At 40.6% G+C, this 17,431-nt stretch overlaps 1 protein-coding gene across 2 annotated transcripts; it reads left to right on the top strand.

Moving 5' to 3' along the window:
• The first annotated feature begins 152 nt into the window (after positions 1–152).
• mccc1 (methylcrotonyl-CoA carboxylase subunit) lies at positions 153–10,810 on the top strand. 2 transcript variants are annotated; one of them, XM_010789164.1, is made up of 20 exons: positions 153–227; positions 335–441; positions 1,010–1,053; positions 2,308–2,447; positions 2,561–2,656; positions 2,802–2,923; positions 3,230–3,377; positions 3,456–3,577; positions 3,694–3,805; positions 4,415–4,496; positions 4,582–4,709; positions 4,829–5,012; positions 5,239–5,348; positions 6,016–6,232; positions 6,323–6,409; positions 8,000–8,049; positions 8,556–8,693; positions 9,160–9,267; positions 9,581–9,652; positions 9,743–10,810. In XM_010789164.1, the coding sequence occupies exons 2-20, from the start codon at positions 386–388 to the stop codon at positions 9,869–9,871; spliced, it is 2,145 nt and encodes a 714-aa protein (XP_010787466.1). In that variant the 5' UTR covers positions 153–227; positions 335–385; the 3' UTR covers positions 9,872–10,810. The 2 variants fall into 2 exon arrangements, with proteins under 2 accessions (XP_010787466.1, XP_010787467.1); XM_010789165.1 differs by having other exon boundaries at positions 6,323–6,413.
• The last annotated feature ends 6,621 nt before the right edge of the window (positions 10,811–17,431 follow it).

Here is a 17,431-nt window from a genome sequence, read left to right as displayed (position 1 = left end):
TAAAATATGTTTTAAATGTATTATAAGTGGGATTCTCTCTACCTGTGTGACAGAGAAACGCTGCCCTCTGCTGGCGCTAAGTGCTCCCTGCAGCGTCCTCCCCACCTCCATATCCCTCTTTCTCATTGGCTCCTCGTCACTACGAGTCCTTTAAAAGGTCAAAAATAATAGTACAGATATTTAGACCTGTATTGCTGTTTTTACAAGTGCCAGTGTTTGTTTAAAAGGTCGGAATATTATTCATGGTTCGGTTGAGTAGTTTGCTTCTTTGAAATCATCACCAAACTGTGTATGAACTGTTTAATATAATAACACTTCGCCTTTTCCTCCTCAGCTGGTCATTTAGTGAGTTAGCTAGCAGCTATCACCTCAGCAGCTGGTAGCTATGGCTGCAGTTATTCTGAGTTTCCCAACTCTGCAGGGTCTGAGGATATTCACACAGTGAGTATATTTAAGCAATTCAGTCAGTTGTGATGTTGCCTAAAGCAGTCTGCTCTTCTTACGTAGTGTTACACAAACTAGCATCTTTTTGACCTTTTTTTAGCTTTCAAGTTTGCAATGCTATTCCACGTCTGAGCTAACATGGATGCATTTGTGCAGCTATCATTGCTACGCATCACTTTGTTTATTATTCGCTGGTGCTCGTGATGGCTGGACATGACAACAGGACGTTGTTTTACCGTCAATCTTAACGTGTTGTTGAATAGGTTTTTCACCATTATGCGAGCTAATGGAACAGATAAGAGCCGAGCAAGGTTAAATAAAGGTAGCAAACTGCCAGCTAGCATGGCTAATGTTGCTGCTTGTACACCATGCACTCTGTTGTGTTTCTACCTGTGACACTAGTCTTTTATAGGTATCACATTCAGCCTATTTATTAAGACTACAGTTTTCTTAACTGTATGTGCTTTTTAAAAAAAAGTTTTTTGTCTATTTAGCATCTTCTCCGCACTTTATACCCATGCAGAGATTTGAATGGCACTGAAGTTGTTGTCATCTTTCTCCTCAGAAAATTGTCATGGACCAAAAGAGGCGTGAGGTTCGTTTCAGGAGGTGAGGGAGGAAATATGCACATGTATGAAGAATCATGGCTCAGTTGGGGACGTGTTGCAATTTAACAGATGTTTATATTGTTGGTATTCAAACTGTAGCTCTCCCCTCTGGGAGCCAGTTATGGTGTCATGGTCTGAGGTTAAGCACTAAAATACCACAATTATATATTGCCATTATGTATCTTTTGCAGGGAGTTTATTTATTTAAAGTAAAAAAAGATACTGTTTCAGCCGCTTATTTAATTAACTATTTAATTTAGTCTATTAAACTTAAGAAAATAGAGAACAATTCTAGTCCCAACAATTCAATTAGTTATTGCCTGTTTTATTTTTATCACAGCTCAAAGATATTATCATTCTAGTGTTATAAAGCTGATGGCATAGATGATATTGGGTTTTTATTGTCAAATGACTAAAACCAGTCATTGATTACAGTGTTTCCCACATAATTTGATTCTATTTGTGGGGGCACAGCACCCCCCCCGGCAAGAAAAGCCAAAGGCCCCTTGACCTATTCGGGTGGTCCATGCATCCACCCCCCCCTCAAATAAGATAATACATGCGAGTTCATGGCTACTGACAACGATCTTGTTGCTCTGTGTTGCGTTGTTAATGAGTGAAACACACCAGAGTTGAGGATCTGTGGGGTTTATTCTCCCAAAAATATCATTTACAATTCAGGCATTTCGCAGACGCCTTATTCCAAAGCGACTTACAATGATCAATTACAGGGACATTCTCCCTGGAGTAACCGAGGGCTAAGTGCCTTACTCAAGGGCACACTAGTAGTGGTGTTCCAGGCAGGATTTGAACTCTCAACCTTCTGATCATCAGCCCACTTCACTATCCATTAGACTACCAAAAAAAAAAATAATAATAATAATAACAATTTTTTAAAAAAATTATGAGACCCATTTGTGGCGGACGATATTTAATTGTGGCGGCCCGCCACAAATAAATCAATTTATGGGAAACACTGGATTATTCAAAAAGTTGCCGATTAGTTATCTGACTGATGTGTTATTTGTAGTATCTGGTTTGCACTGTGGATCAAACCATTGTCTGTGCTGTAATTGTTTACAGTTTTTTTTTTTTTTTGATCAGTATGTAGCACATTTGTTTTCTTAAGAGATTGGATAGTGGTTTCTGCAAGCCCTATAAAATGTTTTGAATTAGTTAGTGAGGTGTTGACTGCTGTAAAGTCAAATTGTAGTCCATTATTCATCGTTAAAGTGTCTGTTGTGTCTTTCTGCAGAGGTGGGAAGGATAGAGAAGGTGCTGATTGCCAATCGAGGAGAGATTGCGTGTCGTGTGATGCGCACGGCCAAGAAGATGGGCGTCCGCTCTGTGGCTGTGTACAGTGACGCAGACAGAGACTCCATGCACGTGGCCATGGTGAGATGATGGCTGATTTAAGTCTTGCAAAAGCTGTGTCTTCAGAATGTGTACACATCTGCTTCTCAGACTTTGTCTTTTTCTTATTTTCTCTTTGTTTTTGTTTTTTGTAGGCAGATGAAGCCTATCATATCGGCCCCGCCCCCTCCCAGGAGAGTTACCTGTCGATGGAGAAAGTTTTGGAAGTGGCAAAGAAGTCTGGATCACATGTGAGTAACCCCCTACTTGAAGTATTTTAAATAAAATGGGAGATAATTCTTTTCAGGTCTTATCAACCTTTCCTTTTGCGTCTTATTTCCCGTTGAAATCTCAAGGGACTTTGACGTTGTTACACATGTGTGTTTGTGTGTGCAGGCTGTCCACCCTGGCTATGGCTTCCTGTCAGAAAACACAGAGTTTGCGGAGGCGTGTAAACAGGAAGGCATCATATTTATTGGGCCACCTTCCTCTGCCATCCGAGACATGGGCATTAAAAGGTAACACATTTTCATATTTTCCACAGTTATTTAGAATGATTCATTATTTGTGGTATCAAAAGGAGGCATCATTTACTCTTACTAAAGTTTCTTCCCCAGTCTTTTATGTGGAGGTTTTTGATCTGCTTTGAGGGTCCAAAGACAGTCTATTTCTACAAACTATAAAGTCCCTTTTAGGCGAAGAAAATAAATAAATAGAATAAATTAGGAATGTAATTTGTGAATTTGCTCTAGTAAAATTGACTTTGACACTTATAGCAATAATTGTTAACTTTTTCTCATTTTAAATGCTTTCTCCTTTTTTAGCACATCCAAATACATCATGTCAGCTGCCGGGGTGCCAATCATTGGTGGTTACCATGGAGAGGAACAATCAAATGAGAGACTGCAAGCAGAGGCGGCCCAGATAGGATTCCCTGTGATGATTAAAGCAGTCCGTGGAGGAGGAGGGAAGGTGAGAGGATGCCAAAACGCCTAAATAACTTTGACAAAGAAACTTCAGAAAACATGGAATAACTGTGTGTGTGTTCAGGGAATGCGTATCGCACGGTCAGACTCAGTATTCTTGGAACAGTTGGAGTCTGCGAGACGAGAAGCCAGAAAATCCTTCAACGATGATGTCATGCTGGTTGAGAAATTTGTAGAGGATCCCAGGTAAAAGTTATGTTTAATAACTAATACATTTGACTCAATCAGTTAGTGCTAGTTTGACCACCTTTCCATGCTTATTAACACATTGATTCACATTTGAATGTGTCCGTCTCCTGTAGACACGTGGAGGTGCAGGTTTTCGGGGACATGCACGGTAACGTTGTCTACCTGTTTGAGAGAGACTGCAGCGTCCAGAGGAGACATCAGAAGATCATAGAGGAGGCGCCGGGGGTGAGCTAAATCAATACAGACTCATACATACATTCAATGTAATTGTAACACTGACAGGCAAATCTCTTTTGAAATTGAATGTGGATTTGCTACAATTAGCCGAAGTGAACCTGACTTGAGGTTTAGGACATGTTCCGGGAATAATCCCCTGGTCTTATTGTTGGATCAGAGGAAGTGGTTCTGCTATTCCAAAGAGTATGAAGTCATTAAATATGTTGGTAAAAATGAAGTGTTTTTTTGAAGCGGGAGGGCAGAAAGCACAGATTATACAGAGGTAGCCCTCCCGTTAGGCATCCAGTTGCAGGATAAAGAATACGCACACAGATAAACAAAATGATATACATGTGTACACATATACAAGTTAAAATATGAAATCTACTACTCTTCTTTCTTTCTTGGTAGAGGACACGTGTCTGTCTTTCTTTTAATATGTTAGTGAGCTAGGTTTATGGAGTTTACTGCTGCACTTGTTTAAAAAAAGACTATAAAAAGCTATAGTGTAAACCTCTCGCATTTATCCATAGTTTTAAACAGATATGATGACTGGAATATATTTGTGTCAATTATTGAATGTTTTGACGTATTTTCATTTCCTTGTTTTGTTTTCAGCCTGACATTAGTCCTGAGGTTCGGAGGAAACTTGGAGAGGCAGCAGTTAAAGCTGCCAAAGCTGTCAACTACGTAGGGGCAGGTGAGACCCCTGCACACACCGCCCCACAGCCCCTCACCCCCAACACACGGCGTATCAACATCGTATTGTTTGTCTTCCTGTGTAGGGACGGTGGAGTTTATAATGGACGCCCAGCACAACTTTTACTTCATGGAGATGAACACCAGGCTGCAGGTGGAGCACCCCGTCTCTGAGATGATCACTGGGACCGACCTGGTGGAGTGGCAGCTCAGGGTGAGACAGGAGGGAGAGAGCAAAGAAAGAGGGAGGAATATGTGCTCCAAAACATTTTCTTTTTATCTGAAGGAATTACATTTTCAGTCACATCAACACTCTGTGTAAATCTCCTCCAGGTGGCAGCAGGAGAGCGCCTGCCTCTCCTCCAGGATGACATCATTCTGAGGGGACACTCTTTTGAGGCTCGGATCTACGCCGAGGACCCCAACAACGACTTCCTCCCAGGGGCGGGGCCTCTGCTGCACCTCTCCACCCCGGCTGCAGACCAACACACACGCATAGAGACTGGAGTCAGGGAAGGTGAGAAGTCAAGATCTGATTGGTTGTTTTTATACTGAGGGTTTCAATTCTTTATATAACGATACAGGATTTAGAGTCCTTTATGACGTTGCCTGATTTAACGGTATTGATTTAAACGTACAGAGAACAAAGGTCATGGTAGCTATAAAGAGCTAGAGTAAATCATTCTGAATAAGTGACAAATAAAATCCTTTTTTTGCCCCTTTATCGTGCGTTTGTCTTTCAGGGGACGAGGTGTCGCCACATTACGACCCCATGATTGCGAAGCTGGTGGTGTGGGGGGAAGACCGCTCTGCCGCTTTAAAGAAGCTGCGGTACTGCTTACGCCAATACAATGTAAGACACACACACACACACACACACACACACACACAGTCAGATGATGCTATGCATGTCGTGCAACTAAACCTGTGAAACAAATACAGTAACTATTAAAGGTCCCATATTATACTGTTTTTCATCAATATATTATAGGTCTCAGATATATACAAAACATGTCTCTGAAGTGTTTGGCTCCAAACACCAAACAGATCATTGCAGCATCCCACAATCCCCTCTGTTTCAGCCCTGTTTCAAAAGTGCTGATTCTCTGTCTGTTTCTTTAGATGAAAATAAGGAACCCCTCCCCACGCCCCTCTGAGAGATATTTGGTTAAAAAGAACACAATGGTGCTCTAGGAGGAGATTCAGGTGATAAGGTGGGGAGTTACCTTGGTTGGTGATTGGCTAATGGTTAGACAAGCCAAAAAAACGTTATGACATCATAAAGTAGCCAAAATCTGATCAGCTCATTTTCAGACAGGTTTTTATAGAAATGGATCAGGACAAAAAGAGTGAATTTTTTCTTCTGAAACTTCCAGAATGTCTTTCCACAGAGGGGACACATGTTGATGTGTAAAAGATATGAAAGCAGTTAACTAAAGTGTTACAACAAATAAATGCAAAATTGCCTACAATAAGTCATGGTTCTGTGATTTAACTGTCTCTGCCTCCTCTGTCCTCAGATCGTGGGACTGAACACTAACATTGACTTTCTGCTGAGTCTTTCCGGTCACCCTGAGTTTGAGGCTGGAAACGTGACGACCAGCTTCATCCCTCAGTACTACGCCGACCTCTTCCCCGCTCCCAGGGCTCCCTCTGGGGAGACCATCTGCCAGGCGGCCCTGGGCCTGGTGCTGCAGGAGAAGAGACACACACAGGCGTTTGTACAGGCCTCCAATGGTGAGCGGAGAACACCACAACACATATCTACCACGTTTGATTTGAACATTTATATAAAGGGTGCAATAACGTGATTTGGGTTTGTTTTAGACCCCTTCTCCCCGTTCGGATCCAGCAGTGGCTGGAGAAGCAACATTCAGTATAACAGAAACATGACTCTACAGCTGGGAGACAAAAGTAAGTCAGAGGGCTATGGTGGGCTTTACTGCCCCCTAGGGGTTACAGTAGAGAGGGAGAAAACGTCCTTTTTTGGTCCCATCAACAGACTAATGCCAAATATATTGAATTTATTATGACAAAGGAAAAGAGCAAATACTCAAGCGTATGCATTACATTATTTATTTTTTAAATAGTGTTTATTTGTTTGTTTTTTTCTATGGACTGCAGCACTTTCATGGCAGGATTACTACACTTTATTTTCTAACTTTCATTTCCTTACAAAGCGATTTAAATAAGTTACTTTAACTTTAAGTTGGAAATGTTGATGAGTAAAGTCAGAGACTCATCACTGTTTCATGACTGTTTGAATAATGAAGTTCAGAGCTGATCTTCTCTGGCAGTTTGGTAATGAACTCATATTCAGGGGTGCACATAACTTTTTTGCCCTGGTTCTCAAAGGAGCACCTGGAGATGTTGCGTGGTGCTCATCCTTAAAATGAAATAAACCGTAACTTTTGAGGGGGTCTTGACTTTATTTGCCAGACACACGGCACTGAACACACATGCAGAGGTGAACACAGAACACACATGCAGTGAACATAACCAATAACCTACCATAGCCAATAACAAATTAATGTAACTTATTTCATTTGTGTTGTTCATTCATATCTTATTTTACCTTAACATTTATTTATTTATGCATTTGTTTTGCTCCAGTTTTAAAGGATATTTTTGGTTACTGTCCTATAGTACACATTGAAATGATTTCAAACCTTATCCCAATAATTATAAAGGAGTGCCTTGGAAATATGCGTTTACATAAATTGTGACCAAACCGTTTGAACTTAGACTAAAGTGAACTATCTAGACACTCAGAGTCCTTTACCTCACTGAGCTGTAGTTATCAGCCTCTCAGTCTGACTGGAGAGGACTCTCCCTCCACATTATTGTAAACACATCTTCTTCTTATATCCGTTAAAGCAGCTAGCACCAGATTCTAATAACAACAGAGCCGGTACCGGTGCACCCTCCCTCTCTCCCTCGCTCACTCGCACTTTGGCTGTGAGCTGCGGGCGCCAGATAAGCCAAAATCCCCCATTTTCATCACTTACAGCGCCCATCGTACAAGGCAAATGAAACATGTAACCGGGGTGAAAAGGGTACATTTACGTAATTATGAATATTGTTACATCAAGGCCGAAAATTAGGATGAGCACCAACGGTCAAAAATGTGTTTTCCCTCCCAGAGCTGCCAGCGCAGCGCCTCCCCAGATCTGGCACCCTAGGCGAAAAGTTATAACGCCAGTGCTACGGGCCGGCCCCGAGTTCAAATGCAACTCGCAAATCTCTCTGTCTCTCTCTTCTCTCTCTCCTCTCTCCTCTCTCCTCTCTTCTCTCTTCTCTCTCTCCCTCTCTCAATGTTGGTACGCAAATGCGCACCTGCGCACGAGTTATGTGCAGCCCTGCTCATATTCATTATTCAGGGTTCCTGTTAAATGTCACTGCAAAAGGCCAAATGTAAATCAGTGATGATGGTTAGCTAGAGGCCCCCTTAAATGACTTTCCTCCTCTTAAACCTGTTTTCTTCTTGTTTTTGTTGTCTTTTAGAAGTGGAGGTGGTTGTTGGGTACAGCAAAGATGGCAGCTACACAATGCAGGTGAGCTAGAGTGTGTCCTGTATCTCAAATCATAAATCTCTCTTATCATGTTTTGTTTTTTTATCAAAGTGGCAGTTCACCTTTTGGTATTATGACATACTAGCTGGAGCTCAAATTGTTATGATGAGTTTGATTTACTTTCCTTTAATTCAACGTTTTTTCATTTGAATGTTGAGCATGCCTGATGGCCGTCAGGAATAACAGTTGGACAGAATCATCTGAATCAAGGGCAACTAATTAGCTTTTTCTGGACCTTTTGAATCCAATCTGAAAGTGATCTTTATCAGGAAACTGAGTACCTGAACTCCTCTCACTAATGACGGCTTTGAGATACTCTTACAAAATCCAGAGGAAAAACTGGACTTTTGAGTTTAAATCCTAAAACCACTGTGGTTGTTTTTAAGGAACAAGGTAAAGAGTAGGGTGAATCAACAGCAAATCCCTTTCATTAACTGTATGGAATGTTTTTCAACCTTCATGTGATGTTAACATATTTAATCCTTCAGCTTGGCGACGAGGTGTACCATGTGACCGGGGAGGTGGAGCTGGAAGGTGGAGCGTCGTTCCTCCACTGCTCTGTCAACGGCGTGAAGTCTCGTCCCAAACTGGTGATCCTGGACAGCACGGTGCATCTGTTCTCCACGGTACGTCCTACCAACACTAACTGGAGTCGCCTTCATGTAGCTGCACATTCTTCTACTTTTATTTTTACTCATCATGTCGGTTAGCACATTTTAAGCATTAACACTTTCGGTTTTCGATTCAAATTGTTCTTATACATGTTTGTTATATCGATTAATCTGCCTATTATTTAGTTCAGGAATTACACTTGTTGTCCATTAGATTCAGAAAAAGGTGAAAAACGCTTGTCGCATTATCCTGGAAACCATCATTAAGTGGTTTGATTTACCTGGTAACTAAACGGAACCCTTAAAGTAAATGTAGCAACACATAAGATTAAACAATTGATCATTCTTCTCTTTTAAGTAATATGGTTTCTCACTCATAAATCTATTTAAAATGTGTTTATTAGATAGCTGGCCCTGTTTACAGTTGACTTACTGCAGGTTCAGTTCCCCAAATAAGAGATGTTATAACTCCTCTCTGCAGGAGGACAGCTCCCAGGTGTCCGTGCCTGTCCCAAAGTACCTGGCTGCTGTGAGCGGGGCGGGGGCCCAGGGCGGAGCGGTGGCCCCCATGACCGGGACCATAGAGAAGGTGAGGATACACTTTTAATTGTTATAATAATTAGCTGTAGCTGCTCAGTCCTCTTCTTCTTCTGCTTTTTCTCAAATAGAAATTGCAGAATAGAATAAATGACGATTATAACACACATTGTTGTTGTTTGTATAAGCACTGTAATGCACTCCTTCTGATTAACAACAAGTCAACCTGGGAAATAAATGCAAATGTCTTCATCCTTAATTTGATTTATGGGGACACCACTGAGTGTTGTTGTTTGCCTGAAATGAACATATGTATCCTCTGGAGTGAGTGTCCTCTGTCCAAAACAACTCTGTGCTGTGTTCAGGTGATGGTGAAGGCCGGAGACACGGTGGCTGTCGGAGACGCACTGATGGTCATGAACGCCATGAAGATGGAGGTGAGACACACACACACGCTCACGCTCTACCATTTCACATTTAACACACACTCTGCTGCGTTTGTACTGAAGTTGTTTCTGTTTACGCAGCACACGATCCGGGCCCCTAAGGCAGGTGTGATCAAGAGGGTCTTCTTCAGCGAGGGCTCGCAGGCCAATCGGCACGCTCCTCTGATCGAACTGGAGGAAGAGGAGGTGGAGGAAGGGAGCAGCCAGTAAACAGACTCAGAAAAACAACCACGCCCTAAACACACACTGACAGGTGGCAGGGAGGCGGAGCTAGTTAGTGAGACAGCTGCAGGGGGAGGGAGTCTGGAAATGGTTAGTGTTCTGAAGATGAGACAGGATCTGAATCTGGAGTGAGTGGATTAGACAGAAAACCCTCGGGACCCAACCCTCCTATGGGTTAGGGTAGAAGCTGCTAAAGTCACCTAAAATGTTTTTGGGCTTCACTTGTGTGTCAGCTGCTCGCTAAACACCACATCAGCCTCTCAGCTGCCATACACACTTTAGAATAGCACTTTTATTTTGATTTCTCTTTCTTGTGTGTTTATGTTCTTGAATCAATGAAGCTCTGGTAATTGTTTGCCTTTTCCCCATGTCTCCTCTCTTTGTTTCTGTCAGTGATGTTAGTTTAAGTTGTCTTTTTCAGGACAGTGAGTATTTCTTGATCTTTACAAGGTGACGACATCAAACACTTGTGTTTAAGCAAATCTGATAAAGTGTGAAATCAGAAACCGTTCTTTCAGAATTAGTGCAAACTGTTCAATTGTGCTTCCAGACCGACTCCCTACTCTTCATCATTTCCCCTGAAAGTGTGATTATTATTAAAAATAAACCAGATCTGCTCAGCCGTTGTTGTTGTTGTTGAAGAGATTGTAGCCTGACAAAAAGAGAAAGGTAGAACAACACTCCAAAAGGAAGAAAAGATTCCCATCTTCTCAGACCTAGTCTGATGATGCCCTGTAAAGTATGACCTGTGTGTCACGGACAGAAGGAGGTTTCTGTGTTTCCGCTGATCGCTCTCTTTTTTACTAACTTGTGTTCTGAGGCCTTGTAGATTTAAACTGATGATCACTTGTGTTCATTTTGCAGATGTGACAGATGACTAGAAAATATTGTATTGAAAATACTTTAATAAAAATGTTTCTAAAGTATGCACAGCGTCAAGTCATTCCTGAAGTGTTTGAAGGTGGGTTGCTTAGTTTAACACATTTCCCTCTCCTCTTAATCCTTTTGTCATGTATCGAGCTCTACCACGCCTTGAGTCAACGGTGCTTAATTCCCCCAATACGTTTATGACAAACCATTACATCCTGTTTTTATTGCATACATACTAGAACATTTTATCTGACAGTTTGATGACCTCCTAATATGAGGTTTTTAAAGAAATGGTTTTAAAAGATATACCGGTACTGTACTATACTATGACATTTTAATGGTATGAGTAAAAGTCATAAAACAAGCGATATGACATTTGATGGCGTACTCCAGGGGTACTCAAACTTTTTTGTTAAAGGTCCACTTGTGAATCTTATACAAGGTCAACGGTCCGGATCAATGCCAGTAAAGTCCCGTCCCCCCCGAGCGGAACAACAAAACTGAAATTAAGAAGCAGTTTTGGCGCGCAATGCCTGGGGGGGGTTTCCCGACAAGTCGTTGCAGTAAGTTAAAGGGTGTTCCATGTTGTCGTTGCTGTGGACCTTCTTAATCTTTTTTTGTTCTCTTTTTTTTTTTAAAGAACATTTTATTTTGAAATTGTTACATTTATTCTGGTTTGTTTTGTGTTTATCTTTTATTTTAAATGCATTTATTTATTGAATGTTTTGTGAGCTGAGCTGTGTGGTTTTATATTTTATGTATCTCTCTGTACAGCACTTTGGTCTGGAGGTTTTAAAGTGCTATATAAATAAAGTTGGATTTGATTGGATTAATCTACTTTATTTGGGGGCCCCCTTCTGGTCCAAGCACTTGCCTGTCGGTAAACGGCGCGCCTGTATACACACACACATTCAATACATACATACAGTATGATGGCTTGAACTAGTGGGAGAAATGGCACTGTTTGTCTGTAGCCAATGCCTTGAACCTCGGCAAAAATGGCATTAGAAGCATTAGAAAGTCAAGGTAAACTTGCGGTTAACTTGCGGTCTGCAATGCGTGTCACGCTTGCGCACACAAGTAAATATGCAAGTTCATTCTCACAACGCGTCAGACACAAGAAAATATACATTAAAGGGGACCAATCACGCAAAATGTACTTTGTGATGCTGTTATACATAAATACGTGTCCCCGGTGCGTCGGGGAACTCACGCAGCGTCAGAAAATAAAACCCTCTCTCTTTTCCTCCGTACCCAAATCCTTTAAAAACAGGGGTACAACGAGCGGATACAGATTTGCTGCCAATCTGACGTCAAATCGGCACAGAGGACCCACAGAGAGTTGCTATCAGAAACAATGCCTGACGTGTTTTGGACGTAATCTCGTTTTTGTTTACATTAGCAAGCCTCGCTAACATTCAGAGCTAACCTGTACGGTAGAGCACATGTGTTTAAAAAGCAGGAAATAAAAAAAGGAACTCAACTTGTGATAAACCCGCAAGAGAAAAAGCATTTGAGATACTGTTTCAGAAATAATCTTTCATGTGGTTTAGAACAGGATGGCGTTTTATCACAGCAGAATTTAACTTTATCTCCGGTAGAATTCTGATCAGACATGTTTTGTATAGGTATGGCCCTACAATATATTTTTCCAATATAGCATAATAGGTTCACTTTAATTTTCATCAGATTCAGAAAGTCTTTTTTTTTTAAATTTTTTATAATATATATATATTTTTTTAAATAATGGGACACAGGGTTCGGTCCGGATTGATTTGCAGTTCGGTCCGGATCCGGACCTTGGTCCGGAGTTTGAGAAGCCCTGGCGTACTCAATTAAGGCAAACTATATTATGGCGTTTTATTGCAGACCCTAAAATGACGTCATGACCTACAGACTACACGTTAACATTTTATGGCAGACCATTTTTAACATTCTTTTTATGGCATACAAAATAATATTTTTTTATATGACTAATACTCTTATCTTTTTGTTATTACATTCTATTCTATTACATTTCAATGAAATTATGACATTTTTACTATTTGTATGATTTTATGGCACACTTTTATGACATATTTAGAGCATAAATAGGGTGACGTAATGTATTGTAAGACGTACTATACAACTGTATGTCACAAAAAAACATGATATAACTTTAACCTTTTATGCAATTTCTATGGCATATCATACTACGACATTTATTTATGCCATATTAGTTTATGACTTTTTAGAACATGTTTTTATGACCTGCTACTACACTTTAGTTTTTTCCTATACTATGTTATTTTTAATGATAATTTTATGGAATACTGTAGTATCACTTTTGAATGCCAATTATATCCTTTGAAATATAATTGAATTTCTTAAAACATAGTGTATGACATTTTTGGATGTACTATTCTAAAATATTATTTTAGATTTTGACTTTAGTGCATACAATACTAAGAAGTTCTTTATGAAATGGTATTATCTTTTTAATACATTTCATTTTTACATTTATTATGGCATACTATAACTTTTTCATTACTTTTTATACGGCACTATATTCAGACTTTACATTACATGTCACTTGTTAGACGCTTTTATCCAAAACGACTTACATATTCAACACTGGGCAATCCCCACAGGAGCAATTTGGGGTGAAGTGTGTTGCCCAGGGACACAACGACATGCTGACTGCAGTGGGGTTTGAACCTGTGCTCCCCTGATCTGAACACCAAGGCACTAGTCCACTGCGCCACAGCCTCCCTGACCTTATTTGAAATACAACATACTATTCCATTACTTTAAAAAAAAAAAAAAACATTTTAAAAGAACAGTCGCACACCACAGAAGTGTTTCTTAAAAATGTATTTATTTCGTAAATAGATCCGCATCTTCATAAACATCAGCTATAAGACAGATTTACAGACAGGAGGAGGAAGGACACACAGTGACAGATAAACAGAAGAAGATGAAGATGAGGGAGCTTCATCAAACCGTCCGGTGCAGCATGGCTGACCAATGAGAGCACAGAGGAAACATGATGGTGTTCTGCCTGAAGCTGAGTCACATGACCTTCTGCAGCACAGAATGGATCGATTGACATTTTAATTTAGATTCCTCTTTTAAGCTTATCCAATTGTGGAAACATTATTTGATTTAAGTCTGCAGCCTGAGTTTTCCAAAGCATCTCCGCACTGACGGCAACTTTTAGTTCAAAATGTCCGAACATTACCGTTAAAGTTAGAGCCTTCGTACTGTTTATGTTAACAATGACTATATATTCAATAGGATCTCTACATGATTGTGTCGATTGGATGTAATAAGACTAACCACAAGAGACAGATTTCTATTTTCATTTGTTCATACGATACAAAGCCAATGTGTTCTGAAGCAGGAGGATTTGGTTTTAGACAGAAGATTAACCGCTCTTGATCAAATACTAATTAAACCTAGAAGGTGCTTCTGATGGATGACCTGATCACCATCTGCAGTCAGACTCCATCAAATATTAAATGACAACTTTTGAATTATGTGTCCGGGTAATCCCCTGCTCTTAGAAATACCCCGGAGGCCTCAAACACGGCGTCTCCTTGTGATGAAGCTTCGATGACATCAGTGCTTTGACGCTTTGGAGAATCAGGTTGTGTTTAAGGTCACAATCCATCCTTAAAAGAGACACTTTCTTTTTTCTGCATTAACAGAAGCATAGATGTATCTCTAGTGCCAATATCCATATGACATGTAATTAAAGGAATCTGTACCTGGATACACAATCAAAATATATATTTTCAAAAGTAATTGTATAATTAAATTGAACTTGATAATGGGTCTTTTCACAATACGAGGTTTTATTGCTTGGTTTTAATACATTGTATTTTACTTTAGAGAAAGGACATTCCGTAATTAAAGTGTTTATTAATAAAAACCCTCCATCATTAATTTCAGTTTTTTTTTTTTTTAAATCTTTAGGGAAGCATATTTTGCTAATAACTTATTGTTGCTTATTTGTTATAGGATTTAATGATCATATTTAGAATAACTTCTATCAGGAGTAGAGCACAAGGGGGCATCAGAGCTGTCTCTGGCAGGCAGGACTCGTCTTCCCTCACACTTTTGGTTTTCTGTCAGGATATCAGTCTCTGCTGCATCAACTTCGACCTTTCTCTACTTTCTTTTTGAAAAAGTATTGGAAAAGGTATCTAAGGGGTGCTTCTGGATTTAGCATTTGACTCGCATACAGAAACAACAATGAGAGTTAACTCAGCAGATCCAAGATACATCCTGATTTGAATCCCTTGTATTCGTCTATCTAAATTACACCTATATGTTCCCCTACGTTCAAACAATACCCACAATGCAACTCAATAGCATATTGTATTTTCTTAGAATTCAGAGAATAGTGCTCCTATAAGGAAACAGACCTTTATGTGTGACATTGCAGCAGGGACATGTATTTGTCCTAATCCAGGCACAGATTACAGGTATCATAGTTTTATCCAGTTAGACATTTTAATAGCAGATATGAACGGATATGTTTAAGAAAAGGAAATAAAACAGGTTTCTGAGTAATGTAACTTAACGTTTCCAAGTTTTGTTTTGCTCTTTCATATCATTGAACATAACTAACTTCCTGTTTACTTCAGAATGGCCTTTCAGATCAAACAACAAGTAGATCATGTTGCATTCAGGCCGTGCACAGAACACACATTTCATATTGATACGAGAGAAAAACTAAAACACAAGAAGAAGAAAAGAGTACCGCGATAATAATAAATACACACTTTCATTGTGCCTGTAGGAGCAGAAATGATATAACAGGCCAAACAAAGTGTACCATATGGAAATAAACTTCAAAGATATTCAATGATTGACTGACAAAAATGATATTGACTTTCTTTTAACAGTAACCGTAGCAACAGAAACATCCTATGACTGAGGTGTACACTGGTCGTGTCAAGTTTAAAACGGTTGTCTTGAAACATTTCTACATTTCACTTCTGGAGTCAACTTTTTTTGGAAGTAGAGGTCAAATCATTTATCAAAGAGAAACGTTTGACCTTTGACCTGCTGGCTACATGTGCTGAGGTCCAATAGAGAGCTGACAACAAGGCTACGTACCGTCCTTACTTCGCCCGGCATCGAAACACACCAACACACACATTCACACACTTCATCAACGTAACGGCAAAAAAATGATCCAGATGGTGAGCGATGATTTGAGAAACAACACAGGGTGATTTTTGATATGTGATTCGTGCAAACGCTCTGCTTTTCTCTTCACCTCCGTAGAAGCTGAATGATATTTATCTGATATAGCTATTCCTCTAAAACGTAGAGACATTCTTCTGTCTGGGTCGAGCAGCAGTCCGGAAAAGCATCTCTCCATTAAAGCCGTTTCTGTCTCGCTGAAATAAAAACTGATCCGATGCTCAGGGAATATTTTCAGGCAACTCTAGAGGGAGAAATTGATTCTTTTTGTCTTAAATATTCCCTGAGCATCGCGTTCTTTAACGCTGAGATGCCAGAAAAAGGCATTCTGGGGGAACACATCTGGAAACACAGCTTCTATCTGCAGTACCTCTTTAGAATCTAACTAGAATATAACTTCTTGAAAATATATGGCTTTTTAAACAGACCCCAGCCGGCCTGCTTCACTGCAACGCAGCACAATAACAACAGTCTTCCTAACAACGATATAAGCTTCTGTACAATCAGGCACAAAAATAAACACTTTTTCTTTCACACTCCAGTCCTTTGGTCTTTGGTAGAGATGAATCTCCTCGTACAGTATTACAGGAGATCTGTCTGGATAAAAACTGAAAGCTACACGAATGGGAAGCTTTTTCCCTTTCCATCTGGGGGAGGGTCCAAGGTACAGCTCACACAGGAAGTTGATGTTGATGCAACACGAGCTGCTAGCCCACATCAGCTACATGGACGATTGTGGCGGCTGGTTTCTATAAGGCCTGTTTTGGGTTTATTTAGCACGTCCAAACCAGGATAAAGTCCTTAGCTACCGCCTGACATTAGCTAGCAAAAGTCCAGATCTCCAGAAATCTTTTGAGTCTACAAAGTACGTAAGACTGCTGAGAAGGATGAATAAATAGCCCCATGAGAGTTATGTAACTGATCTGAAAGTAGAGATGTCTTTACTTTAAGTAAGGTGTTTCAGATCATGTTGAAGGACCCTATGAGCAGTAGGAATCTGATAACGGTTGCCGCTCAAACGCTGAATGGTCTTCCTACTGGAGAAGCTTCCATCTGACGTCCTTCTCAACCTCTCTAGAGTTCAGGTATTAAACTACTACAAGCTGAAGCCCTTTGGTTTCACCGCGTTGCGTCCAGCATCGATCTTAAACCGGAGAAGCTTTACGAAATGGTTGCAGGGTAAGGGGTTCGCATAAAAAGGAGCCCCCCCCCCAGCCCAAGCTCAGTGTGTCACAGTCAGCCCCCCCGGGGGTCAGCAGTGGGTGACCTCGATGGGCGACAGCGTCAGGATGCTGCGGTCGCTGGAGCAGAAGTTCTCCGTGTCGCTCCAAGACCTGAAACAGGCAGCAGTGAGTGAGGGTTAGGAGAGAGAGAGAGAGTGTGTGTGTGTGTGTGTGTGTGTGTGTTGTGGGGGAGGGGGTGTGTGTGTGTGTGTGTGTGTGTGTGTGTGTGTGTGTGTGTGTGTGTGTGTGTGTGTGTGTG

This window comes from Notothenia coriiceps, unplaced genomic scaffold (assembly GCF_000735185.1).
Source record: "Notothenia coriiceps isolate Sejong01 unplaced genomic scaffold, NC01 NC01_scaffold00032582, whole genome shotgun sequence".
In the NCBI taxonomy this organism is placed as follows: Eukaryota; Metazoa; Chordata; class Actinopteri; order Perciformes; family Nototheniidae; genus Notothenia; species Notothenia coriiceps.
Note: the sequence above shows the minus strand (reverse complement) of the source record. Positions and strands in the feature narration are given on the sequence as shown.

Excerpts from the sequence above, each read along its gene's own strand:
- mccc1 (XM_010789164.1), top strand. The coding sequence starts at position 386 with ATGGCTGCAGTTATTCTGAGTTTCCCAACTCTGCAGGGTCTGAGGATA. Across the intron at positions 442-1,009 it reads GGTCTGAGGATATTCACACA|AAAATTGTCATGGACCAAAA; the intron begins GTGAGTATATTT and ends CTTTCTCCTCAG. Across the intron at positions 3,378-3,455 it reads TCCGTGGAGGAGGAGGGAAG|GGAATGCGTATCGCACGGTC; the intron begins GTGAGAGGATGC and ends GTGTGTGTTCAG.